Genomic DNA, 27,469 nt, shown 5'->3' with positions numbered 1-27,469 from the left:
GCAGACTGAAAACAATTTCTCTCCATCATTGTAACTATTGTTCAAAGTCCATCTCCACTTAACAACATGAAATCACTCAATAAACAAAGCTTCTAAGGTTGGTGATTTTTTCACTCTTATTAATTGACAAGCCAATGCATACTTCTTTTGGTATGGGATTTCCAAACACTTTGATATTTGTAATAATTTTGTAGCTTCTTGCAATGACATTTCATGAAGCACTAGATTTCAAATGGAACTAAGCTTGAAATCCACAATTAAATTTCTTATTTTAGCTATTTTACAATGGTAACATTCTTAATCGATTTCATATACCAAAATACATAATTTTACATCCTTCATGTTAAGGGACACGAATTTCAATAAAGAAGAACATTTTCTCGAAACACCCATTCAAATTCTTAAACACTGTAAATTCTGCGAATTCTATGAAAGGATGTTTATCTGTTGACAACCATTTGTGGCAAGCTCCTTAAACAGCAAATCTATTTATTGTAATCTATTTCATAAGTTAATTGTTTCTTTATATTATAAAAAAGTGATAAATATTAATAAAATGCGTAACTTACATGATCTCAATGCAATTTTTAACTTAATCACTATACATTGATTTACCAAAAGACAATATTCATTTCTTCCAACTTTTACCTGCCCTTTAATATATTACTCAAAATATATCTTATCCGCGTAACCGCGTAACCATTGCACCTCATTGAAATGCAAGTGCCACTATCTTATAAAATTAAAAAAAATAACATGGATTTTAATGACGAGTCTACGTATGTACAATGTGACTAAAACAACCCATAAGTAAAATTTTCAGTGGTCGTGAAATGTTATAAAAAAAGTGCCCGTGTAAAAGTTCCCCTTGAAGACGAATTAATGGGTAAGTATTTGTTTATACACAAATGTATATACTTCAATACAGTAAGGCTTGGATATCGAGTCCTCTTAGCTCTGTTGTGAAAACAAAACAGATTGCTTCTGTTAATTGCCCTCGATTTCCTGTCCAGAAAAGAAAGAAAGCAAAGCGTAAAAATGCCCAAGAGAACAACACACACTTATTCCAGCGAGGATGCTGCTCCAGATGGCCCCGACTCGGATCTCTATGTCTATTACTGCAAGCACTGCGGTTCTCATGTACTCATTACAGGTCTTTTTCTGTATAAAATTTTGTTCTACTAACTACACATAATCAGTATTTTATACCACAGCAGTTTTGAAGTTGTGGGTATCAACTCATCTTCTAAACCAGTATTTGCGCTCATGTTTAATGGATGTGAAACCCCAGTTGCAAAATTTTGTTAAAAGTCTTAGACGTTTGGGAATCGTCTTTTTGAGATTTTGGAGTCTTTTCCAACCAAATAGTATTAGTGGATTCCCTTGGCTATTCACACTTGCCTGGGTTATGTAATTTGGTATTTGAATTTAGTAAGTAAATTTGTTATGGACCGACTCGAATATTTTCCTGGGGTTGTAATGTGGATTTTAGTCCAGGTTTTAGTTGTAGTGAAAGAATATGTTTGATGGTTATTTGCGGAGAAAGATGTCGAACATAGGTTTTGAAGGTGTTGATTGATTGAGGAGATGTATTCAAATTTAATTTTGTTAGAAATCAAGATATCCACATTCGCCTACCACTCATGGGATGCCGAAGCAATAGGGACAATGGAAGTGAATGAGAGAGTCTTTCAGGGTCTCCAGCCAGCGAAGCATCCATAATTGGAACTAACCTTCGACATATTACGGAATTGGAAATATCATTCGACAAAGTAGAAACAATGTGTTTGCATAACTTCGAACGTGGACATTCCTCAGACTTGCCACAATGCTTGAAGACCCAATCGTTCTCTAATTGATAAGGAAATTGGGTTGCTGATATTGACACACCTCAGACTGCGAACGCCTATACTACTTTCTTCATAACTAAACTAGCATTCCCACGTGGGCAATCCGTGGATCCATCCCAGTGTATGGAAACCTATATCCCCCTTTTCATAAGTGAACTGGCATGCTCACATGAACAATTCTCAGATCTACCACAATGCATGAAGGTCCATACATTCTGATTCATTACTAGACTAACATGCTCATATGGGCACTAATCAGACACCCTAAAGCACAGATGCCCATGGCCTCGTTCATTATTAAATTTCCAGGGGGAGTACCATCACGGAGATGTTTGAAAGTAATTCTGGCCCCATCTGAAAGGAAGGAAGACGAACTAGTGAATGGAAAATTGAGACCAGCGAAGAAACTCATCTCTGGTGGGATAGCTCGGTGAACAGATTCTATCCTTCTTTCAATCAAAATACCAAAGAATAAGAGTATTAGCTTTACTTTAATTGCTGTTGTTCTTAAGATCAGCTTGGAGTTTGACGTTGACATTTAAATGGAGTTCCACAAGTTGTAAGCCAACGCTGCATGGAAATGCCAATGCAGTTCTGAAACTGGAGTTTACAAGTTGAAATTGAATTATCACTAGTGATGACAATTGATTAAACTGTGTCAGATTATCAGATGTATTTATCTAGGATTTATAGGCAACAGGAGGACTCAAAAAGGGAAGGGCAGCTCCTCAAGCAGAAGAAGAAATGAATTCATCTTGTATAAAAGTAGGAAAGTGTCATAATTTTTTGAAGAGAAGTAATGCACGTGGGATCAACATAAATGCAGTTGAATGAATGTATTGGTAGTTGCTAAGGATGATTCTTCATTAACAGTGAGTATGGGAGAATGAGGGACAAAATCAAGCTATCGTTGGAAGTGCAAATGTTCCAGATCTAATTAGATAAACTGAATTCCCTTATCCAAATATGCAAATTGGGATGATAAAGTCAGCAGGTTTACTTTCACTACTAAAGCTGAAACAGATTTTCAACATATGCTGTGAACACTTCTCTGCATTTGTTATGTCAATTATGAAGTAATTTCTGCTAGAAGATTGAGAAGTAAAATGGTTTAGCTTTTCTTTAGAATGGTCAGCTTAATGATCCAAGTGGAAAATGCTACTTTCTAGTGCATGTATTTAGTGCTAGTTTTAAAATGATCCAATGCTATTGTGAGAGCCAGACTAGTTCCAAAGGTCTATTAAGATATCTATTTTGCAGTTGCAAAAGAGATAAGTATCTATAACGTAGCAAATTTGATGCTTACGCATTTAAGCAAATCTTTGGTTTCTTAATTTTTTACCCTCTTTTTTGATTCATGTGAATTATAGGCTTAGTATTCTAGCTTGGGTTGTAATGGGTATTTCATTTCTATATATTTGAAGATTTGAAACTTCTTTACATTTGATGATTCTATAATATTACGTGAAATATTTCTCATCTTCTTATGGAGGTGGGCATTTGTTTTTCATATTTTCAGACACTCAACTACAGAAAATGCCAAAAAGAAAGACAGATAAAGCATATGTACTGGACAAAAAGCAACATCTGGCAAGACTTAATATTGCCGAATCAGGCAAATTTCTTTTGAAACGGTATGCAGTTTCTCTATCTTCTCCTTTAGAATACTGAATTGGAAACACTTCCTCCAAGTTCTAATCATATCCAAGAAGTTGAATCAAGTAGGGTAGCTTGTTTGAGCTTATGTGATGGCATGTTTTGTTTCTTATTTCTCTCTGTTGAAGCTAAGTATGGCAAGAGACGTTACCTACAGTGGCAGCAGGGGGAGCAGCATCTGATGATGTGATTGCGAAAGAAAAACTATTTTGAGTCGACACTTATATTTTAAAATATATATTAAATGCCTACAACTGAAACTATCAAAATATAGATAAGTATATAATATTTACTGCACTTTTCAAAGTGAAAAAGAAAACGAAGGAATTTTACTGAAATAATCAATGGTAACATTTCCAAAAGTAAAATTAAAAGTTATATGCAAGTGTATTACCAAAAAATTAAACTCTATATATTAAAAAAAATAATTCTTAAATAAAATAAAAAAATTGTGCGTTCATATATTTATGTAGTGAATAAAATAGCTCTAAATTAAAATAATATAACTCTGAAGTATGTTCAATGAAAAAAAACAAAAAAACAAACAAAACTCGAGGCGTTTTTTAGCTAGATGTATAAGAGATATGTTTGCCAGTTTTATTTATATGTGTTGATTGTTGGTCCATTTATAAAATATTAAGTAATTTTCTTAAGAAGATATTGAATCTAATTAAAAAACTTAAAAAAAAAAGACAAAATCATATTTCTTGGATGACAATAAACGCTTCAGGAGGTGATGGATTACCTTCAATCTGAAAACATTGTTTGTAATATTTCTAGAGAGATGGTTTTTTGGGGAGTACATTTGAAAGGTTTATAATTTATTCAGTGAAAATCTAAATGATTTTGTTTATAACAGTTTCAGAATTAAAAAAATGGAAGACAGCCATAATTCTTCTCAGTCTCGCTATCGGAATTTGAAGGCCTTTGTAGTGGCTATAATCTAGATGACTATTGTTAATAATTATGCTATATCAATGTATACTAAGGAAGTTGAATTTGCTCACATTCCTCCATTCGGGGACATTTGAGGGATGGGGTATGGGTATGGAATATTCTCTTCCCATCCCCGATTTTTTTTTTTTGGCGAATGTCCTAAGGATGTCTACTGAAGGTGAAGAATGTTTCCTCAAAAGTGGGGGATCTCTCCTGTTCCCCCTTTGCAAGATTATTGGGGGATGGCCTGATACCACGTTTTTCAAACTAAGAAAAACAGTTAAATTTTAAAAATCTAATCCTTTAGGGACATTGAAAGCTATTATTTCATAGCCAAAACCCTATCAATTTTTATGTTTTTGTCATTTTCCATTTGCATGGTTGCAAATTACTTTTGCAAGCAGGCAAATGGAATGTGCAATGAAGGTTCTTGTGGTCTCGAAGGCCTTAATCTGTGTTCGGGCATTGCCCCCAGACACTGTGCGAGGTGCTGCTTCTCAACCACATAGGAGGCTGTTCCTCCCAAACCTTTGCTTTGGTTCTGAAAAGGCTAATAGCAAAAAGTAAAGTTTGTTTTATGCTGCTGCATTGAATGGAAACCAACATTTTTTCTTGGTTAAATCCTTAGTTATTATTATACTCTGGTTTGTTTATGAGTAATGCTACTATGGTGTAAACCATCTTTGATTTATTATTTCAACATCTATGTTTTGAGTTTGACAATTGACTTTGGATTATCAGTTATCAGCTGTGTTCTCAATTTTGTTAATTCTTTTGGAGGCCAGTTTAGGGGATACCTACAAAAAAAAGAGGGAAATTTCAAATATTCATATGATAACATTTATAAGGCATTAATCAAATACATCATTAGTATTAGGGTTGAATTAAGAGTTCACATGAGAGTTGATGAACAACATGCATCTATATTATATAAAATTAAAAAAATACAACAAAATGCCCAAAGGCTGCAAGTTTCAACTACAAGTGACAAAAATTGAAACAGAGAAAATATATTGTTGCCTCTAATTGGCATTTGCTAGCAGCACATCAAAATCAAAGTTTGAGTTTGAGTCACTGCTTTTATGAGGGATCATTTCATCCAGTCGAATTCCAAACAATCCCTCTCATGCCTTTTCATCACTCTTGGTGGCACTCTTAGGATCAACATGCATTGTAAAGCTGGAGTGTATCAAAACTTTGGAGTTTGACGATCTTGAATTCACACAACGCTAACCACTAACTTCTCAATTTGACTAAAGGTAAGCCTGTTCTTCTTGATAGAGTGGATGAAGTTGTATGCGGATCATTTCCTCGTTGCAATAGAGGAATTGACAATTGTGGAAAGAGGCAAATGACAAGGCATCCTCAAGTTTGGTGTATCCTTGCCATACCATATCCACCATCCAGTAGGGTTGGCTAAAGCTAACGTAGCTTTATCTTTGTGTTTGCTTTGCTAAATGTTGGACCATGAAAATTAGTATAGGCAATCCACTGAGTGTGAAGTAAACAGTTTAATACATCTTTCAAAGGGGTTTTCATTAACCATTTTTTCACCTCGTCATCATCATAAGGAGGCAGCCTCTCATCCTCTGGTGCATATCATTTGAGATTTAGAGTGAAGGCTGCCGTATGAAGTAGGTTGTTCATAATGTTTCATTCCTGCATCATAATGGGCTTGATATGCTGCTTATATAATCCCAAATTAGGATCCCTATCACAATTGCTTGCTTCATTCGATCAAGCATGTTGTCAAATGTCTCATATCAACATATCTAATGACATCTGCAACAGGTGAGATGGAGTAGTAAACATATTTCCAAACAAAAATTTCAAACAAGACTGAGACTCAAATGAAAGAGCGAATGCTAGTAAAAATGCGATAAGATTATCAAATTACAGACATTAATTAAGAAATAATTTAATAATTTACTAAAAAATCAGAATTCTCTTACCTCATAGCAGACCACTAATCGTCATTGAGGATCATTTGTTTTGACACCTTTTCTTTCAGTAGTTTCAAGAGCAAGTTTTCCAAACAAAACAATGTATAGAATTACATTGGCAGAAAATAAAGAACTAAAATTGGCAAGTGCAAGAATCGTTGAAGAAATATTTGATTAGGGAAAATTGTGAATCGATAAAATATTGTATTGTTGTTCTTTCTATTTCATTGGGTTCCATTGTGTGTTTGTTCATTTGGTGGCATGGTTGGATAATCCTTCATTTGATCTTCCGTCCATGACTACATAAGCTCTAAATGTCATCGGATACTACTTATTCACTTATTGGCAAGGTTTGGATACTTTTGTGCCTAGTCAGGGGTTCAAATGCTAGGAATACAATTTGAACAAAATATAAGGTTAATGCAAATGTTTTCCCTGGTGGGTCTCCACAAAGGAGGTCTCGTACATCAAATCGGAGTCTAGCTTGGCTGTGGCCTATAAGACAACGTTTACCATTTATTTTATATTATTCCAAGAAAAGGATCCTTAATTGGAAGCAGGACATGTTAGTGCTTGTGGCAGTATGTGCTACATTTCAATGGGAATGAGAGGTAGCTCTTCTTGTCTAGGGAATATTGAAAGTGGACTCAACTAGAGGCACTCATTTTGCAATTGACGTTCGAGGTGTCCTTGGTTGGTGGGAAAAACAAATTATGTTTTGGTAATGATGATTTTTATAATTTTTAGAAATTGATATAAGGAATTTGTATAAATGTTGGCATCTTATGCTTTATTGCATATAAGTTGTGCGTCACCTGAGTTTTTAGTTGAAACTGTCATTGTCGTGAGATGCATAGCCTGGAGACTTGACTGGTTTAGTGTATAATTTACTATCTGCTTGGCTGCTCTAGATCCTTGAATTGTTGGGGAGGTATCATTGTAAGGGCCAGTTATAGATAAATTCCTTGGATTACGTAGCAAGATCCAATCACATACCCAGCCTCAAATGCCTTGATGTTATCCTCAAGCAAGCTTTCTTTTATTATGTGCTTGTGCATGATTGATATGGCATCAGTCCATCACTATCAGATATTTGAAGCTTTGTTATTTAAACTTAATGTAATCAGCTGACACGACACTCAGCACATTTTGTGGGAACTCATTTTACTCTTTTTCATGGTGGTTTATTACAAGTTTAGAGACATCTTATTCTCCATTTTAAATGTGGTCTGCATGAATGTAGCTTTCTTTTCCTGAGCTTTCACCAGATAAGATTTCATGTTTTTGATTATTTTGTTTCCTAAAATTTAAAAAATGCCATTGCTGGTTCCCATTTTGGAATCTAGTAAGGTATTTTATTGTACCATTTTTTATTTTTCTGACTAAGAAATCAAGAAACAAGACCTGATAATTTTGGATATTCAAAAGTAGGTGGCTTTTACATGTAAGAGTTTCTATAGGCTTGTATTGTGATTCAATTTATTTTTTAAAATCTGTGCCTCTGGAGAGGGTTGAGAGGGCAGGTATCGTGATTGTAATCTTATCTAGTTTGATTTTGCATTTGAGTGGCATGAACTATTAAGAACAATGCCAGTGAGCTGAAAGAGGATCTGGTAGGAATTTGTGTATGTGGATGGCCTTTTTTTAGTTTTGTCTTTCTTATTTAGTATTTTTTGAAGTTCTTGAACTTTTTAAATATAATTGTATAATATATAAGACTTGTTTGAGATTGTAATTGTTAATCTATCTCATGCAGGGGTGAAGGAAAGGTGGAAAAGCAATTTCGTATGACTTGTGTTGGTTGTGGACTATTCGTTTGCTATCGTTCTGAGGAGGATTTGGAAGCTGCTCCTTACATCTATGTTACAGATGGCGCTCTTAGCTCAGTTGCAGCAGAAACAAATCCTCAGGTTCATATGTGTGATAACTTTTCTTATGGATTAACACATGCAATCATGGCTACTTCTATTTGAAACTTTTTGTTAATTTTTTTTGCTTGAAAATTCTGAGGTCTCTGCAAACATTGTTGACAAGTATGACAACAAAACATTAAATTTTCTCTCCGATCTTTGCTTGATAATGCAATTGGAAGTGCAGTTTCATAACTGGGATTTCTATCTCAGTATTGTATATTTTTAACGTTTGGGCTTCCCCATGCTGTTATAAATGTAGTTTCTGGGTCAATGCCAAGTGACACTTGCTGAGTCCAGTTGACCTACATTTGTCTCTTGTGGACATTATTGTAATTTCTTTTTTTCTTTGTCTCTAGGGTGCATCCCCTTGTTAGCCAACAGCATATATGCTGTGTTAAATACATGTAGGCTATGTTCAAACATAACATTATTCAATTTGTCTTTCAGTATAATTGGCTCTTCACCATCTGACAATGCTAATTAATCTTTTAATCTTAGCAATACTATGGCCGAATATTTTGATGATAAACTTTCAATTTAGAAGCAAGGTTCTGTTTCTTGATTTATTCTTTCTAGTACTAATTAGACCTTAAACTGTTAGAGTGTTTAACTTCATCATGCTTTACAATCTCTGAAGGCTTGATGCCATTTTAGCAATGCCAGTTACAATGTTGGCCAAGCCAAGAAGGGTGGAAGGTTCTGAATTTGAAATGAAGCTCCATTAGGATTAGTTATGGTGAAGATAAGTGGCTTTTCATTGAAAATATGTAATAATCACTCTTGGTTGCTACCTTTTTTTTCTACAAATTATTGTTTGATTATTAAACATAAAACCTCACATAACTTGGTTAATTGCTTACTTCTTAGAATGTGAAATGAATGATCAGACTAATTATTATGTTCTAGTTTTCAACTTTCCCATTAATGTATTGTTCACTTTATGTGTTTATATTACTTAACAATTTAGAAATGTGAGCTTCTTAACTTTACCAAACCATAACAGTGGCAACAAGTCTATGCTAGAAACTTTTACATTAAATAGGGTAAGCTCTCTATTTTAGGTCATATTCCTAGATCGAAACCTTTTCCATGGGGGGTTCATTTCAAATGGATCTGCCTATCTATCCCTTTTAGGGAATTAGAGGCTCTGTAATGTGCATCATAAACATCCCTCTCATATTCCGATTTCCTCAAGCATATCCCGTCTCCATCTCCTCTAGAGAATATTTTGTTGCTCATGAGAATATTGTAGTGGTTAAAGAGAATATTCCAGTTAGCTATTAGCATATTGCTTCTAGTTAGCGTGATGTCAATAGTGCCATCTTCTAATTTGGCCTCTTGACCCCTTTATCATGCCTAAAAGGTCTTTTTTTTTGGCCATAACTTTTGCATACGAAAAACGAGATATTGTTGAAAAGTTGTTTTCGAGCTTTTTCCGGTGGTGGGGTTTCATCTTCAGATTTTGCTGTTGGTTTTTGTTATTCTCTGTAATATCCCAGTTATTTTTTTTTTGTTTTTAGGTCAATAATAATCATCCACAAACAAATAACCCCTTAAGGTTAGAAAGCATAAACTGAAAACTTGCTGAAAAATGCAACCCTTCCACTTTCTGATCACCAAGTGCCCAATGTGGGAAGTTGAGAGCATACGGTGAATAGGGGATCGTTAGATCTCAAATCTGTTGAAAGATGAAGTGGAATACAATACTGGGTGGCAAGCCAGCCCCTTCCGCTTATCCAGCGGGAATGCAAGAAACTTGGCGGTGAACCAGCCAAGAGAAACACACAAAGGCACAAATCACTCGACCGCGATATTTCAGCGGGAGGACTGGAATTACAAACAAGCTCAACTCAACAGCTTATACAGCAGGAGGACCATTACAATCAATCATCACTCGACCGCTTATGCAGCGGGAGGATTGAATTACAATTCAATTGAAATAGGCGGCAAGCCAACCTCTTCCACTTTTCAGCGGGATGAGAGTTACATGCCATAATTGGTTAGTAGTACTACTACTTAACCTTACAATAATCAAGATAGTGAGAGAAGAAGAGTAATGTTGAACATCCAAATAATAAGCATGAAATTTCTGCTAACATCAAAATCTGTAGGCTGGAAATGCAAAACCAGTAGCCTATGGATTCACTAAAACGCTCATAACTCTCTCATTACTCACCCAGTTCACCCAAAATCAGTTCTAAACTAATGCTACACCAGCCACAATGAAAACAAACCCAAAGAAAGCTATCAAAACATCCATATTTATTTTGCACGCTTCCCAATGCACTCACTAAACCCAATCGCCTAACCTGGGAAGTTCAATTTTCAATATAAAATTCCACACTCAAAATAAGATGCTAAAAACTTACAAGATGCATTGCCAGTGGTAGGAAGGAAGGATGAGCCGGTACCCAGAATGATGGAATCGCCTGGCCAAGAGGTATGAGCAAAAAACACTTTCAGCAGTTCCGCGACCAGCAACCAGAAAACACTCCAATCTCACACAAAACACTCCATAATCTGCAACTTACTCACCAACAACACTGGAATTACATGGACATAGCTAGGTACTATCTTGCAAGTACGAAACTGAGACTTAGCTAGGAAGCCACACTTCGAAGCTCAGATTTTCAATCGCCAATTCAGCAACATAACGATGCAAATTCACATGATGACCAAAATGGGAGCCCAAGGCTCTTATTTATAACTTCTAACTCCCCCAAACCAAATGCAAATGCTGACAAATTCGCCCAAATTCAACTTCTTCATTTGCATTTACTTTACCGCCCAGACCCAAGGATGGCGCCCAACCCAAAGTCAAGGAATCACGCCAAGAAGCATAATACCACGATTTTGACTTAGCAAACATTTGTGGTGAATAAAATAATATCTCCCACATCAAATTGGCGTCCCTTTCTAGACATAAAATTCGCCTAGCACTTAGGAGATAATTATGCGCAATTTCCATAGTCATTAATCAGTAAATCAAATTAATTAAATATTAAACCTTAGGATAAGGAAATAATATTTAATTATATCACTTATGACTCCCATACTGATTATTGCCAAAACCAGGATGAAGTTGAGCCAGGAAGACCACTGAACTGCTGCAGGATCAGGACCCTGTCCACTGCCAAAAATAGAAATATGCCATACTGCCACTTACTAAAAATAGTAAGTCATGAACTACTACTCCGAAAAGCATGATCTTCGCACCCAATGACAGAGCATGGAGAGCTCAGTAGGACAGTATCACCAAAACGGCCAACCCCTGACTTAATAAAAAATAGTAAGTTCTCGCCTCATCAATGCTGACCCTCATTCTTCATTCCACCTAGCCTACGGGTCTCAGGAATAGGCTAATGGACCACTAGAAAGATATCAACGAGGAGGGGACATTACATTCTCAGTCAAACTCAGATCATCATTTTTTTCTTTCGAGTTCATATATTTTCGCCAATATCCCCAATTTTCGCAATTCTTGCAGCATTGGAAAGATGATTCAAAGCTCATCAAATCCATTCATGCACTTTTTCTAGAATCTGCCACAGGTACATTTTATTAAGATTTTTGTGTTTTCACTTTCTAGTTAATTGCCTGGACATTTTGGCATTCGGAAGGGATTTGTTTGTGGGAGGTGACTTTATTTGATTTGATTTATATGCACTGAGGTTATTGGGGTTTGATATTTTTATTTGGAGTTGTCATGGGTTTTTCTGTTCATTCTGTTGTCATGGGTAAATATAAGTCTTGGCGAAATGGCATCCTAACACATCTCAGGTGGATAGATCCTTTGCCTTATTTGTATAGGCTCATACCTAAACCATCTAGGGTAGATCAGTTTGGGGTATTATCATAGACCATGTTGCAGGATTGATTTGTTCTAGTATGGATCCTGACACTGTGTGCTATGTCGGGCCTTGATTGCCCTTGCGCACTTTGGACTCAACCTTGAGATATCTATAGAGACCCTCATATCTCTCCATTTCCCGATGAGCTTGCAATAGATTGTCTCATCCCCCTTGCACATATAGATTGTGTACCCTTTGAATGATGATACTTATGATACTTTAGAGGAGCTAGAGTATATCACAAATCTTGTAGGCCCTGATGGAATTGAGGTTTGTCTTCATGTTTTTACTCATATTGAGACCCCATCTACATCTTTTGTTGTTCTTGATCAACTTCTCATTGGCACATGCATAGCTCCCATTGATTCAATATTGCAAGACATTCATCTTCCAGACACAACTATTTGGGATTCGTATCTGTAGACATATCATCCTCGTTTGTGGAGTCTCAAGTTGCAGATTTGGAGGGTTATCTTGAGTACATTCATCTCCTCTTTGCAGATAGCCACATCATGTTGGAAATATGAGTTTGTATGGTTGTCATTGATGTCAAACTTGGTTGTTCAAATGGATTCTCATTTGGATATGGTCTTGATTGTTACAGTGGTATTTTGAGTTGTAGATTGCGTTTGATATTTTGGTGTTGGTTGTGGTATTTTGTTTCTAGCTTACAGAAGTTGGTTGTTTCTATTTTCTAGCAGTAAGAGTGTCTGTCAGATTGGTTTGAAAAGTCTTTGGTGGCCTCTGGATATGCTATAGTTTGTGTTGCGGTTTATTAGATGTGATCTTATGGCTCCTATAGTACTTTCAGTGTGTTTCTTTGGTGGATTCTCCGTTCCGCAAGAGAGCTATGCTGATTTGTGTTTGGGATATTCAGTTGTGTTATAGTTCGGTGTGTCTAATTGGGCTATCTTGATTGGATCATGTTTTTTAGTCTGGATATGCATTGGAGAATGAGTTAGAGTATTGTTATGGGTCTCACCATGGCGTGTGGAGATCCGCATGGCATAATATGCATTGGAAGATGTTTTTTTGCCGACAGTTTGATGAGTTCTATTGTCTATCTACATTTTATGTTTGATGGTGACTTTGGAGGATGAGTTAGCGTGTGCGGATCATTGGATTCGTCTTGAAAAGATGTGTTATGATGTATTTGGGTTCCCTCTTTCTCCTGGAGTGGACCGCTTTGAGTATTTTTGGTCCGGGTGACTTATTTTATGTAATATTGCTTATTTCGATTGTGGCCAACTCTTAAGTAAAGTTTTTTTGATGATCTATCTTATATTTAAGGAATAAGGTTGTATGAGTTGTTTGTGGAAATGTGTGTGAATGGATGAGAAGTGTATGCGAATGATATGCAAGCAGACTTTGAGTTTGTGAATGTGCGAAAGTCAATTTGTTAAGAGCTTTGAAGAAGATATATTCAAGAAGATAGTGTGTAGAGACAATGATAAGAGTTCAAAGATGTTTGCCATGATATTGGTCGCTTGATCTTGATGTTCAAGGGCAATTTCATGTTCAAGAGATCCTTCTCATATTAGTTTTGCTATTTCTTCTATTGTTGAATGACAATGGGTCCTTTAGCAACATTTTGTATCTTGCCCTGAAGCAGTGTGCCTCAGCTATGCAAGTCCATGTATCTTGCCTTGAAGCAGTGTGCCTCAACTATGCAAGTCCATGTATCTTGCCCTAAGTTACTGTGCCTTAGCCTGCAAGTCCTTCAGGTGCTGTTGCTCCTTGGCAGTGAGCCTAAAACATTTTAATCATTCAAATTCAAATTGTGAGTTAGATTCTCACCGTGGTTTTTCCTTGTTTGGGTTTTCCACGTAAATCTGGTGTTCTTGTGTTGATGGTTGATGTGTTTTCAATATTGTTGTGGAATGGTTAAATGTTGTTTATAATTCATTTGTTTTGAAAATGTGGACCGATTCATCCCCCTCTTAGTCCTGCCTTGGGTTCAACACATCAGTGTTCTTAGCCTATCTTTATCACCCATGGAGCTTGTTCTACATCAATCTTCACAGGTTTTAGGATTGACATCATTTCATTCGGACACGAGGACATTTGAGCAGTTTTCAAAGGCACACATCATTTGGATTTGGGTTCTCAATTCTTTGTATTTATGGGAATGGCTTCTCATGTCACCTATGAATCTATTTCTTCCCAGGAGGAGAAATGTTGTCTGCAAGTAGGCAGTGGAGCTACTTCTTTATGGGAGGGATTCCTATCCTCATTTTCTCTCTCCTACAGGGGGAACATCTATTGTACTTGTGTGATAGCAGTCCTTGGGGGTTCACATTGAGTCCTTTCCTTCTTTCACTTGTATAATTTTTTGTTTCTCTTTTGGAGAGATTATTTCCCATGTGGTTTTCTCTTTTTCTCCGTTTATGAGAGATTGCATTTATTTGTACATGCGTACCTAATTAGGCATTGTAGTTGGGACCCATCCATGAATCTATTCTTGCATTTATTCATTCATCATTAGGTTTTTAGCTTCTCCACAAGTTAATCTTAAGGGGGGGGGGTGTTGGAGTAATTAGGATAATCATTTAATTAATTATTTAAGTAGGTCCTTTATTATTTTATAAGACTTAGCTAAACTAGGAGTTTTTTTTTTAATTAGATTGAGCTATTTTTAACACGTCTCATTCATTATGATGTGGACACTTGTCAAACTCTCTTTTAATCTTTTCCTAGATCTAAGCATTCATTGTAATTTATCCAGGTTTATGTAATCAATTCAGTATAGACATATCTTTCATGCTTTCTGAATCAATCTCTCTCTCAAGATTGCATAACATCAATTGCGATTTCTTCTCTTCAAAGGTGATAGGTGTTTTGGTTGGAGGTGATTTTTAGGAATTGTGGTGTTAGCTATCAACTCCATCATGGTATCAAAGCACTAGATTTGTGACTTCATGTCCATTTTCTAATAGATCTAACCTTGAGGAGAAAAATCAGTTCATTCTGGAGTAAAATAGATATTATTATTGGATCCAGAGCAGCCAAAAACCCTAAGATTGCCTGTTCAAATGCCAATATCGGAGCAATTGAAAAAAAAGCAAAAAATATTAGCATATTCCTCATAGCAAAATCAAATTGTATATTTCTTGGAAGTGCTTACAAATTGGCAATTCTCAAGGTTCACCGTCCTTGACTTGACGAGAGCATGGAAGGTTGGTCGTCCTTTCACCTCTTAGTTCACCTTGGAGGCTGGCTGTCCTTAGCAAACCCAAGAGCATGTAAGGCTGGCCGTCCATTCCACCTCTGGTTTAACTTGATAAGAGCATAATAGGTGAGTCGTCCTTCATCTCTAGTGAACTTAGAAGGTTGGCCGTCCTTCCTATTTGGAAGGCACTTCACAAATTCAAGACTTGATTTTTCGAGGAATTTGCTAGATTTTTACTAATTTTATATTTCTTGATGGATTGGCAATTTAATATGTAAATAAGACTTGAAAGCTTATTAATAGATTTCTTCTTAAATTAAATTAAAATATATCTACAACTGTTTGTATTTCTTATTTTTTGCCCTGAATTGAGGCTCTGCTGCTCAATATTTTTCTCCAATGATTCTTGAATTTCTATCCTTGATGGATGCCTTCACAATTGAGTCGATCTCCCCTTTTTATCTCTTTGTACTTGAGGGCTAAGTCGCCAGGTTCGGCCGAATTTGAACCTTGAAGTTCGAAATTCGCCGAACTTGAAAAAATATGCAAAAATTCGATTAAATTCGAATGAAAGTTTAGGGTTTGCGATAATTTTTTTTTTGGCTTGTGTTTTAGGGTTTCGTCGCGGATTTTATAAATACTGTGGCCGTAGGAGTTGCAGTCACGCCCACACGAGTTGCCCAGTTCGGCCGGCCGCCATGCGAGTTGCAAACGCCCACGGGAGTCGCACCAGTCACGACCAGCCCGCCCGACCGCCACCAGTCGGCGACGCCACGACCAGTCCGCGACGCCACCAGTCTGCGACGCCACCAGTCTGCGTCGCCACCAGTTCGCGACGCCACCAGTTCGCGACGCCACCACCAGTCCGCGACGCCACCACCAGTCCGCGACGCCACCATTCTTCGACCTGTCCGGGACCAGTCCGTGACTTGCACAGGTAGGCCGCCATTTTTTTTAGGTTTATTATTTCTTTATTTATTTATAATTTTATAATGTTTATAATGTTTATATAGTTTAAAAATTTATAATTTTATATTAATAGTTTGTAATTTTATATTATATATTTTTATATTTTTTTAATTTTTTTTAGGTTTAATATTTTTATAAACAATTTAATAATGTTTTTTATAAATTTATTATTATTTATTTAATAATGTTGTTTATTTAATATTTTTTTAGGTTTATTATTAATTTATAATGTTTATAATGTTGTTTATAATTTATTTAATGTTTATAATGTTGTTTATTTAATATTTTTTTAGGTTTATTCTTTAATAATGTTGTTTATTTAATATTTTTTTAGGTTAATTAATAGTTTATACTTTATAATGTTTATTTATAAATTTATAATGTTTATTTTTTATAATGTTGTTTAATATTATTATTATATAATTTATAATTTTATATGAATGGTTTTTTATTATATTGTTTAATATTATATATTTTTATTATATATTTTTAAGAGGTCATTTGTGAAATTGTTAAAACTTAAAAAGTATTTCTATTTTGAAAGGTTGAAATAAATGTAGTGTGTTTTTTAATTTTTCTTTTCAAACATGCAGATTTTCATTTAATGGCTCCTCCCAAATCAACTTCTGAGGCATGGAAGCATGTGACCCGAAATGGAACTCACATCAAATGTAACCCATGTCAGGCAAATATTATTGGAACTTTAACAAGGCTTAGGGACCACTTCCTTGCTAACATAGGGGGTCCAGGTGGAGGTGTTCAAGCATGCATAGGTGTGACTCCAGAACTTAAAGCTATTCTAGAGAAAGAGTTGGCTGCTTCAACGGTAGGCAAAATGAAGAAGGCACAAAAGAAACAGAGAATTGAAGGAGATATATCTAGATTCACATCTGTCATGTCTTCCTCTTCTGTGCAATCCGAAGCGGTGAGTGTATCAAAACAGAGTGGAACACTGAACAACTTTTGGAAACCAGTAGAGAAACAACAGGTGGATGATGCAGTTGCTGATTTGTTTTACACAAGTGCTATTCCATTCAATGTTGCGAGAAATCCTCATTTCCGTAATGCAGTTAAGAAAATTGTAGAGTTTGGCAAAGGGTACACACCCCAGGTTCAGAGGCTATCAGGACAACTCTTTTGCAGAGGTCAAAAGATAGAGTGACTGAAAAATTAGCTGATGTCAAAGCCACTTGGAAGGAAACAGGTTGCACTATATTGAGTGATGGATGGTCAGATATGTGTCAAAGGCCATTGATTAATATAGTTATGGATGGTCAGATATGTGTCAAAGGCCATTGGAAAGAAGTCAAACTCTATAATTCATATGACACCAGCCTTCCTATTCATAATATTACAGAATGAGAAAGAAGTCAAACCCTAAATTTCATACTCATAAAACATAAATCAAACTAGATTAATTCTTTTCAGCTTTGGGAGTGAATAATTCAGAAATAGATATTATTTAAGGAAAGTAATTATGAAGGAATATACATAGCTCTAGGAAAGATGTTGAAGATATTTCTGATGTAGGCACTGAAAACTTCTTTTTCTTTAGTAGGCACTGAAAACTTCTTTTTCTTTAGAAGACATAGGCCTCCATGTTTGAAAACCTTTCCAGCCTCCAAACACCCCAACATAGAAGCAGTAAACACTGACAATGGTGTTAGCAGCATTGTTTGTCATTGATGTCACTTGAAGTATGATTTGTTTCTAGTAATGTATTTGCAGAAGGTACATACATCAGATTGTAGATGGTTCATGTTGCATCTTGTCTTCAGTCTGCCGGTCTGATATTGTGAACTTGTTAGCGTTACATCTTGGGTCTGCTAAGAGAACATACACAGAAAAATAATGTCAATATGACGAACAAACTATATGATACGACAGTCTATACTACATATGCCACAAGGTTTAGATTGGTACCATTCTGTTTCGATTGATGTAAGAATAAATCTGTATGTTGATCACGCTATGCTTGTAATCGTGGACAAGTCTTTTCATAATCAGTCTATCATTTGAATCAGGTACAGAATTGAAAGTGTTGATAACATCATTGATCATAATGATAATAGAATATTGACGTTGGTTTCAGTTCAAACAAGTCTACAATATTTGTAAATGCAGATCATGACAGTTTGTGAGGAAGATAGTTAAAGGTTGGTGCATATCGGTTCTAACCATCTTAGACAGTTCAAGAGTCATTTTCATTAGTCTTTGTTTAAAAAGACTTCATTATGTTGTGCATCGATGAGAATAAGGACAGTTCTCAAAACAGTTACAACCGTGAGAAAACTGTTAACAACTAAACCTTAAACTGCTAACTGATTTAGTTATGATCAGTTGCAAATGCATTTCTATTTATGCTGATGTCTATTTCAAAGAGTGGAATGGTGTGTGGGTGATGACTTTGATACACAAGATAGGAAGAAGAGTTTTCTAAGTCTTTCAAACAATATATGCAGTATAAATCCTTTGTTTGTGTTGAGAGGTATGTTGAAAGCAGTCTTTGTGGTGCGTGAGAATACAAGAAGTATGTGTGAGGTTTTAGATCAGGTATAACACTGTTTGCAGATTTAGTTTGTTGGTGATAAATTTCAGATCTGGTACAACACAGTTTGACACACCATTATTTTGACAGTACATTCTCTTAAATTCATATGCTTAACTCATCTCCAAACAATTGCAGCTTGCAGTTCAGATTTGTAGGTCTTGTGACAGTTAACAGTATTCTATCTGGAGGAGTTTTGTTTGCAGGTTTCAGTTGTTCAGAAAAGCAGCATTACGCAGTACATCTGAAGGTTGTTGATAATCAGATTATGTAAGTCTTGCTGTGACGTTTTCACACATCGCCCCATTGCGAATGGGGACCCGTTGATGTGTCTTTTGTACACGACCAAACACAGAATAAAATACCTAAAGGTACCTTATCCTCTCTTGAACAAAGTTTCACGACTGCTGAAGATATCGCTGAAGGATCAGTCGAGGCAACTCCAAGGTTCTTGTATGTAGGTATCTCTACGTGTGGATAAGCTTCTCGTGGTATGATGTGATTTTGCTGGAATCACAAGGGGACTTACATTCGACGACCTGAACGTTTGATTTGATTTGGATATTGCTGGAACGTGAGATTTTACTGGTCCTAGATTTTGAAAAAAAGGAAAAAGGAGAAGGGTTGAAATGGGATCTATTTCTAATACTAAGAATGTAAGAGCAATGAATGACCTTTGATGAAATTCTAACTAAGTCTTGCTTTGACATCCCAGGACCATCTCCACAAGGTTAGTGCGATCTTCTGAGGAAAGCTTTATGATGTTCAGATCACCGCTACAGGCATGGACACCATCAAGCTGATGCATATCAATGAAGAAGCGACAATTGAAGTTAAGCTTAAGCTGAGTGATTCCAGTTGACTACACAAGGCAAGTCTGCAATCAACAAACTGCTAGTAGTATGGATATACAAATTTCACCATCGATCATACACATTTCTTCCACTCATCTAATAACATGAAATCAAATTTGAGAAGTATAGAGACCATGCAAATTGTTGAATCGACCCATAGAATTCACGATTTCTTCAATGAAGTTTACAAGTCTTTTGCAACAATACCTTGGCAACAATCTTTGCCTTCTCTCTCTACTCTACTCTAACTATTTCCTACTCTCTGACTATTCACTATTAGCTAACTATTAACTATTAACTCACTATCCACTATTAACCTTTACAAATGAGGAGCCAAGGCTTTATATAGGGAGCCCTTTACAAACAAACGACTCTGATTGATTTTGAATCAATGGCTAGGATTACAAGATAAAAACCCTAATTAGGGTTTGTTACAACAAACTTCCTTAGCCAATTAGAAAATTACATTCCAGGAGCGAGGACCAATAAGAAGGAAGGGTAGGTACCTTGAAGTTTGTGCCGTCCCCGATGAGTCAGGTACATTGAATTTGAACATGCTGAGGTGGACCAATCCGACTGGAGGAATGATGATTGGGATGCCACCTTGTCTGACACTTGTAACTTGGTTGATGTTCAATTTGATGAGGCTGAGAAGCTAACTTTAATTAACTCTTCTGAAACTATCTGCTTCTTCAGCTGACCTTTGCTTTGACCTCCTTTGTCTTTGATGAGCTAGATGGATGGGTGGTGTACCTTTCCTTGAAATGCTGGCAACACCTTTCATTGTCATCTTGTGGTTCCTTAGTGTGGCAAAGTGAAGGTTCTGGAGGTAGCTGGCAATTCCTTGAACACCTTGAATCTTCCCTTTTGCCTGTGGAACGTCCTTGACGATGATGGATTGGAATTGGTTGTCCTTGATGATGGTGGACTGGAAGAGGTCGTCCTTGATGATGCTGGACTGGAAGAGGTCGTCGTTGCCCTAGCCTGGTTTTCTCCATCTGCAAAATAAACCAAAAGGTGATTAAGTACTTATGACATGTTCATTTCAACAAAGCATTTTCCACCTTAAATCATCAACAAGAAGACTTCAAAATAAAGTTTGTTCAAAATCATTCCCAGGGACAGGCCCTATAAGAATTTCGCCCTGGACCCTTTGGAAGGGTCAGGAGCGAAATTCTTGATTTAGCTCAAAATCCACACTTTTGGTGATAAAAAATCCTTCATAGGCAATCAAAAGAGCTTATCTCACCTAGGTCTAGGCCTGACTTCACTCAAATTTTGGAGAAAAAGATGGTTTTTAGGGTTTTCGCTCTGGACCCTTTGGAAGGGTCAAGAGCGAAAATCTTGTTTTAGGCTTCTTCCTCCATCCTTTCAACTAGAATGAACTCCAAAAGGCAAGAAGACACTTCTTCACACTCATCCAAGCTACAAAAAACCCGAAGTTTGACTTGTCTTGCAAGGAAAGTAGGTGATTGTAGAATTTTCGCTCTGGACCCTTTGGAAGGGTCAGGAGCAAAAATCTTGGTTTAGCTTAATTCCTTCAAATTCATGGATCACTAACAACTTGAAGTCACTCCTAAGGACCCCTCCCATCTCAATTCACTTTAGTCTGCAATTGCCTTGGCATAAAATTGGGAAAAAAGGTGGTTTTAGTGAAATTTCGCCCTGGACCCTTTGGAAGGGTCAGGAGTGAATTTCCTTTTCTAGGACAAAATCTCTACCTTTCATCGCTTTCAAACATTCCTAAAGGCAACAACATGTCCATTTTTCCTTTCAACATGCCTTGGATGTCAAAATTTGGTCAAACAAAGAAGGAAAATGAGTTCTAGGTAGATTTTTCGCTCTGGACCCTTTGGAAGGGTCAAGAGCGAAAATCATGTTCTAGGCTTGATTGTTCATTTTTCCAACTTCAATCTTCTCTGGGAGCCAAACATAGATCATTCTCCACCTAAGGAACAAGGTTTGAAGCCCAAACAAGGGAGCAAATGAGGTTATAATGAATTTCGCTCTGGACCCTTTGGAAGGGTCAGGAGCGAAATTCATAATTTGGGCAAAATCTTCATCTTTCAAAGCGTCCAACTCCCTCTCAAGGTAAGAACATACCAATTCACCCTCCAACATGCCAACGCCTAGCCAAAACAAGGAAGAAAATAAGAGCTATAAGGATTTTCGCTCTGGACCCTTTGGAAGGGTTACGAGCGAAAATCATGTTTTGAGCTTGATTCTTGATTTTTCCAACTCCAATCCTCTTTGGGAGGCAAACATAGATCATTCTTCTTGCATCTCCACCAAGACCCTGACTTTGGCTAAGGGAAAAATGAGTGTTTTCAAGAATTTCGCTCTGGACCCTTTGGAAGGGTCAGAAGTGAAATTCACCTTTTAGGCTAGAATCCTTCATCTTTTCCACCTTTAATCACTCCCTAAGGCTAGAACATTCAAAAAAACCTCCAAACATGTCTTAGAAACTAGGAAATTGGTTTGGACAAAGAAGAAATTGAGGTGCATAAGGATTTTCGCTCTGGACCCTTTGGAAGGGTCAGGAGTGAAATCCTCACTCTTGGCTAGTTTCTCACTTTCTTTCATCTCATTCCCTTTCAAACTTGATCAAATCAACTTCCTCCTTTCGCAATCAAGACAATCCACCACCCAACTGGCACTAGGCAAGGTTAAACTAGGTTTTTAAGGCCAAAAGAAGGCTAAATGGAGGATTTCGCTTTGGACCCTTTGGAAGGGTCGGGAGCGAAATTCCTACTTTAGGCTAATTTTCATCATTTTGGAGTCTTAAACTCCTCAACTATGCCTAATCCAAAACTTGGCCATATGAAAGAGCAAAATAGAGGAAAAGGTGAATTTCGCTCTGGACCCTTTGGAAGGGTCAGGAGCGAAATCCATGTCTTGGGTCATAATCCTCATCCTTTAATGCTTTCAATCACTTCTTAGGCAAGAATATATCAAAACCTTCACCACATGTCTAAGGAACAAGACTTCCAGTGCAAACAAGGAAGAAAATAGTGTCTAGGGAGAATTTCGCTCTGGACCCTTTAGAAGGGTCAGGAGCGAAATTCACATTCAGGCTCAAATCTTGACTTCATTCCTCACATTTCTCCATCCAAACAAGTGTTTTGCCCTCAAAAATGCCTGGGAACGAGTTAGTTCTAAGCTTGGATCAAAGTAGAATGTCTTATGGAGAATTTCGCTCTAGACACTTTGGAAGGGTTAGGAGCAAAATTTGACATTTTGGTCTCTCCGTCAGGATTCATGTATGGAATTGTTGTGACGTATTCACACATCGCCCCATTGCAAATGGGGACCCCTACTTTTTTGCTTTCTTGGGTTTGCTTTCTAGGTTTTTAGGGTTTGTTTGTTAGCCTTTGCATTTTGAGTGTTGCCAGAGGGATCACTAGGATGGCATGCTCTGCTTGAGCCAGGGTGAGTCCACAGGGCCCCAGAATTAGGGTTTCTTTGAGAGTCTTTCTTAGGGCCTGGTTTTGCTCTTGTTGCTAATTGTGTCTTGCTTGGTGAGTGAGTATTATCCTTGAAGGTCTGAGTTAGGTCAAATTGGTGAGTGATGAAGTTTGGAATGTCATCCTGATCTTCAAATACCCTGAAATTTGGCTAAGTATGGAATGTCTTCCTGATCCTGAAATTTGACTTAGTCTGGAAAATTGAAGAATCCTCCAAAAACTAGATTTTGCATTATAAGTCTTGGAGGTCCAAAACCACTCTCAAACATCCTGACAGTATATATGGAATATAACTTAAAGTATCACTTATACTTAAATTTAACTCATTCCCAGGCATTATTGAGGGCAAAACACTTGTTTGGATGAAGAAATGAAATCAAGATTTGAGCCTAAATAAGATTTTCGCTCCTTACCCTTCCAAAGGGTCCAGAGCGAAATTCTCCCTAGACATCTTTTTTCTCCTTGTTTGCACTGGAAACCTTGATTCCTTGGGCATGGTAAGGGCAAATTGACATATTCTTGCCTTAGGAAGTGATTTGAGATGTTTGAAATTGTGGATTTTGTCTAAAGCATGAATTTCGCTCCTGACCCTTCCAAAGGGTCCAGAGTGAAATTCACCTTTTCCTCTATTTTGCTCCTTCATATGGCCAAGTTTTGGATTTTTGAGGCATAGTTGAGGAGACTTGGATGCATGTTTGCCTTGGAGAGGAGGTTTAAGACTACAAAGTGATGGAAATTAGCCTAGAGGAGGAATTCCGCTCCTGACCCTTCCAAAGGGTCCAGAGCGAAATCTTCCATTTGACCTTCTATCTTGCCTAAAATGATGAATAGAGTTTGAAAGGACCTTGAAATTGATCAAGTTTGAGAGAGAATTGGATAAATCAAGATTTTCGCTCCTAACCCTTCCTAAGGGTCCAGAGCGAAAATCGTCATAACCCTCATTTCCTTCCTAATTTTGGCTAAGTGTTGGTCTCTAAGGCATGTTGGAAGGTGGATTGGTATGTTCTTGCCTTGAGAGGGAGTTGGACACTTTGAAAGATGAAGATTTTGTCCAGAGTGTGAATTTCGCTCTTGACCCTTCCAAAGGGTCCAGAGCGAAATTCATTATAAACCTCATTTGCTCCCTTGTTTGGGCTTCAAACCTTGTTCCTTGGGTGGAGAATGATGTATTTTTGCCTTACAAAGAAGGTTGGAGTTGAGATGTCAAGTCTAGAGTGTGAATTTCGCTCCTGACCCTTCTAAAGGGTCTAGAGCGAAATTCCCCAAAACCACTCTTTTCCCCCAATTTTATGCCAAGTCTAGGGTGGTTCAAGGTGAATTAGGATTGGGAGTGTCGTTAGGTGTGACTTTGACTTGCCAGTGATTCTCAAAGTTGAAGGAATTGAGCCAAATCATGAATTTCGCTCTTGACCCTTCCAAAGGGTCCAGAGCGAAATTCCTAAAAACACCTATTTTCCTTGCAAATCAAGTCAAGTTTTTGGTTTTTTTATGGCATGGATGGAAGTGAGAAGGTGTGTCCTTGCCTTTTGAAGTTGATTGAGGTTGAAAGAATGAGGAAATAAGCTCAAAACAAGATTTTCGCTCCTGACCCTTCCAAAGGGTCCAGAGTGAAAATCCTAAAACTCATCCTATCCTCCAGATTTGTGTCAAGACAAACCTTGATCAACGTGAAATGGGCTTGGAGATACCCCTAGGCATGCCTTTGAATGGCATGTGGTCGCCAATGATGAAGATTTTTGAGCTTAGACTAGAATTTCGCTCCTGACCCTTCCAAAGGGTCCAGGGCGAAATCCCTTATAGGTCTTGTCCCTGGCCATGGTTTTTAGCGAAAATCTCCTTTTTAGCCATTTTGAGGTCAAGCAAGTGTTGTCAAGTTGAGAGAAGGATTCAATTGGAGAATCAAGTAATAACAAAGTGAAAGAAATGGAGTTGAGTGAGTGAAAACAAGCAAATAGAGAAATTCGCTCTCGACCCTTCCAAAGGGTCCAGAGCGAAATTCTTCAAATCACCTATTTTTTCCCTTGGATGAAGCCAAAACTTTGATCCCTATGGCATGATTGGAAGAAAAGTGACGTATTCTCGCCTTGCAAGATAGATTGGAGTGAAGGAAATGAAATATCAAGTGAAAAACTTGAATTTCGCTCTTGACCCTTCCAAAGGGTCCAGAGCGAAATTCTCAAAATGTCATTTTTCCTTAAAGTTTGTGCTAGGCCAGGACAATGATCAAGGTAAATTGGACTTAAAGATGGCCATAGGCATGTGTTTGAAGAGGTTATAAGTCCAAGAGGTAAGGATTTTGAGCTTAAGAATGAATTTCGCTCCTGACCCTTCCAAAGGGTCCAGAGCAAAATTCTTATAGGGCCTGTCCTTGGGGAGAATCTTGAGCAAACTTCATTTTGATGTCTTCTTGTTGATGATTTAAGGTAGAAAATGCTATGTTAGAATGAATTTATTATGTGTCCTTAATCATCTTATGGTTTGTTTTGCAGATGAAAGAAGACCAGGCTAGGACTAGGACGACCACTTCCAGTCCATCATCTTCAAGGACGTTCCACAAGGAAAGGGGATGACTCAAGGTGCTTTGAGGCATTGGATGACTAGGAGTGTTCAAGGAGTTCAAGTTAGCCTCAAGACCAAATTCTACCACAAGATAACAAAGAAAGGCTTTGCCAGCACTTCAAGGCGAGGTGTACTTCCGGAGAAGGACGACTTGATAGTCAGGAAACCTCATCAGACACATGGGAGTCAAAGAGAGGCACACCGTTCATCAAGCACATTGAAGACAAAGGAGGATCAACCAAGGTCAATGCAAGGGTACATTGAAGAAGCAGATAGTTTCATAAGAGTTAATCAAAGTTAACTTTTCAGCATCATCAAATTGAATATTAAAAGAGGAACGAGCAAGTACTAGACAAGGTGGCATCCCAGTCATGATTCCTCCAGTCGGATTGGTCCACCTCAACATGACCAGATTCAATGTACCTAATTTACTGGAGGCGGCACAAACTTTGATGTACCTACCCCGGCTTCTTATTGGTCCTCACCCTTGGAATGTAATTTTCTCATTGGCTAGAGGAAGTTTGTTGTAACAAACACTAATTAGGGTTTCTATCTTGTAATCCTAGCCATTGATTCTAAATCAATCAGAGCTGTCTATTTGTAAAGGGTTTCCCTATATAAAGCCTTGGCTCCTCATTTGTAAAGGTTAATAGTTGGTTGATAGTTAATGGTTGGTTAATAGAGAATAGATAGTAGTGAATAGTCTGAGAGTAGGAAATAGTTAGAGTAGAATAGAAAGAGAAGGCAAAGATTGTTGCCAAGATGTTGTTGTAAAGGACTTGTAAACTTCATTGAAGAAATGGTGAATTCTATGGGTTGATTCAACAATTTGCATGGTCTCTATACTTCTCAAATTTGATTTCATGTTAATAGATGAGTGGAAGAAATGTGTATGATCGATGGTGAAATTTGTATATCCATACTACTAGCAGTTTGTTGATTGCAAACTTGCCTTGTGTAGTCAACTGGAATCATTCAGCTTAAGCTTAACTTCAATTGTCGCTTCTTCATTGATATGTATCAGCTTGATGGTGTCCATGCCTGTAGCGGTGATCTAAACATCATAAAGCTTTCCTCAGAAGATCGCACTAACCTTGTGGAGATGGTCCTGGGATGTCAAAGCAAGACTTAGTTAGAATTTCATCAAAGGTCATTCATTGCTCTTACATTCTTAGTATTAGAAATAGATCCTGTTTCAACCCTTCTCCTTTTTCTTTTTTTTCAAAATGTAGGACCAGTAAAATCTCACGTTCCAGCAATATCCAAAGCAAATCAAACGTTCAGGTCATCGAATGTAAGTCCCCTTGTGATTCCAGTAAAATCACATCGTACCGCAAAGAGCTTATCCACACGTAGAGAACCTACATACAAGAACCTTGGAGTTTCCTCGATTGATCCTTCGGCGAAATCTTCAGCAGTCGGGAAACTTTGTTCAAGAGAGGATAAGGTGCCTTTAGGTATTTTATTTTGTGTTTGGTCGTGTACAAAAGACACATCAACAAGAATATAACATTTTAGTGTAAGTGACATTTCCTTATATCTTTCTTCTTTTTTATACTTTAAGTTATATTCCATATATACTGTCAGGATGTTTGAGAGTGGTTTCGGACCTCCAGGAGTTATAATGCAAAAATCTGGTTTTTGGAGGATTCTTCAGTTTTCCAGACGTAGTCAAATTTCAGGATCAGGAAGACATTCCAGACTTAGCCAAATTTCAGGGTATTTGAAGATCAGGATGACATTCCAGACTTCATCAC

At 37.2% G+C, this 27,469-nt stretch overlaps 1 protein-coding gene across 2 annotated transcripts in view; it reads left to right on the top strand.

Annotated features, from left to right (window-relative positions):
- Window positions 1-903: 903 nt before the first annotated feature.
- Window positions 904-27,469, top strand: part of LOC131048818 (UPF0235 protein At5g63440) — a 48,570-nt gene continuing 22,004 nt past the window's right edge. Inside the window, exons 1-3 of one of the 2 annotated variants that reach the window (XM_057982891.2) lie at window positions 904-1,153; window positions 3,370-3,484; window positions 8,142-8,295. In XM_057982891.2, coding sequence (XP_057838874.1) covers window positions 1,039-1,153; window positions 3,370-3,484; window positions 8,142-8,295 — 384 coding nt within the window. In that variant the 5' untranslated portion in view covers window positions 904-1,038. The remainder of the gene's footprint in view (window positions 1,154-3,369; window positions 3,485-8,141; window positions 8,296-27,469) is intronic. The other variant, XM_057982890.2, reaches the window with a different exon arrangement.

This window comes from Cryptomeria japonica, chromosome 10 (assembly GCF_030272615.1).
Source record: "Cryptomeria japonica chromosome 10, Sugi_1.0, whole genome shotgun sequence".
NCBI lineage: Eukaryota > Viridiplantae > Streptophyta > Pinopsida > Cupressales > Cupressaceae > Cryptomeria > Cryptomeria japonica.
This window is presented reverse-complemented; position numbering and strand designations above follow the sequence as displayed.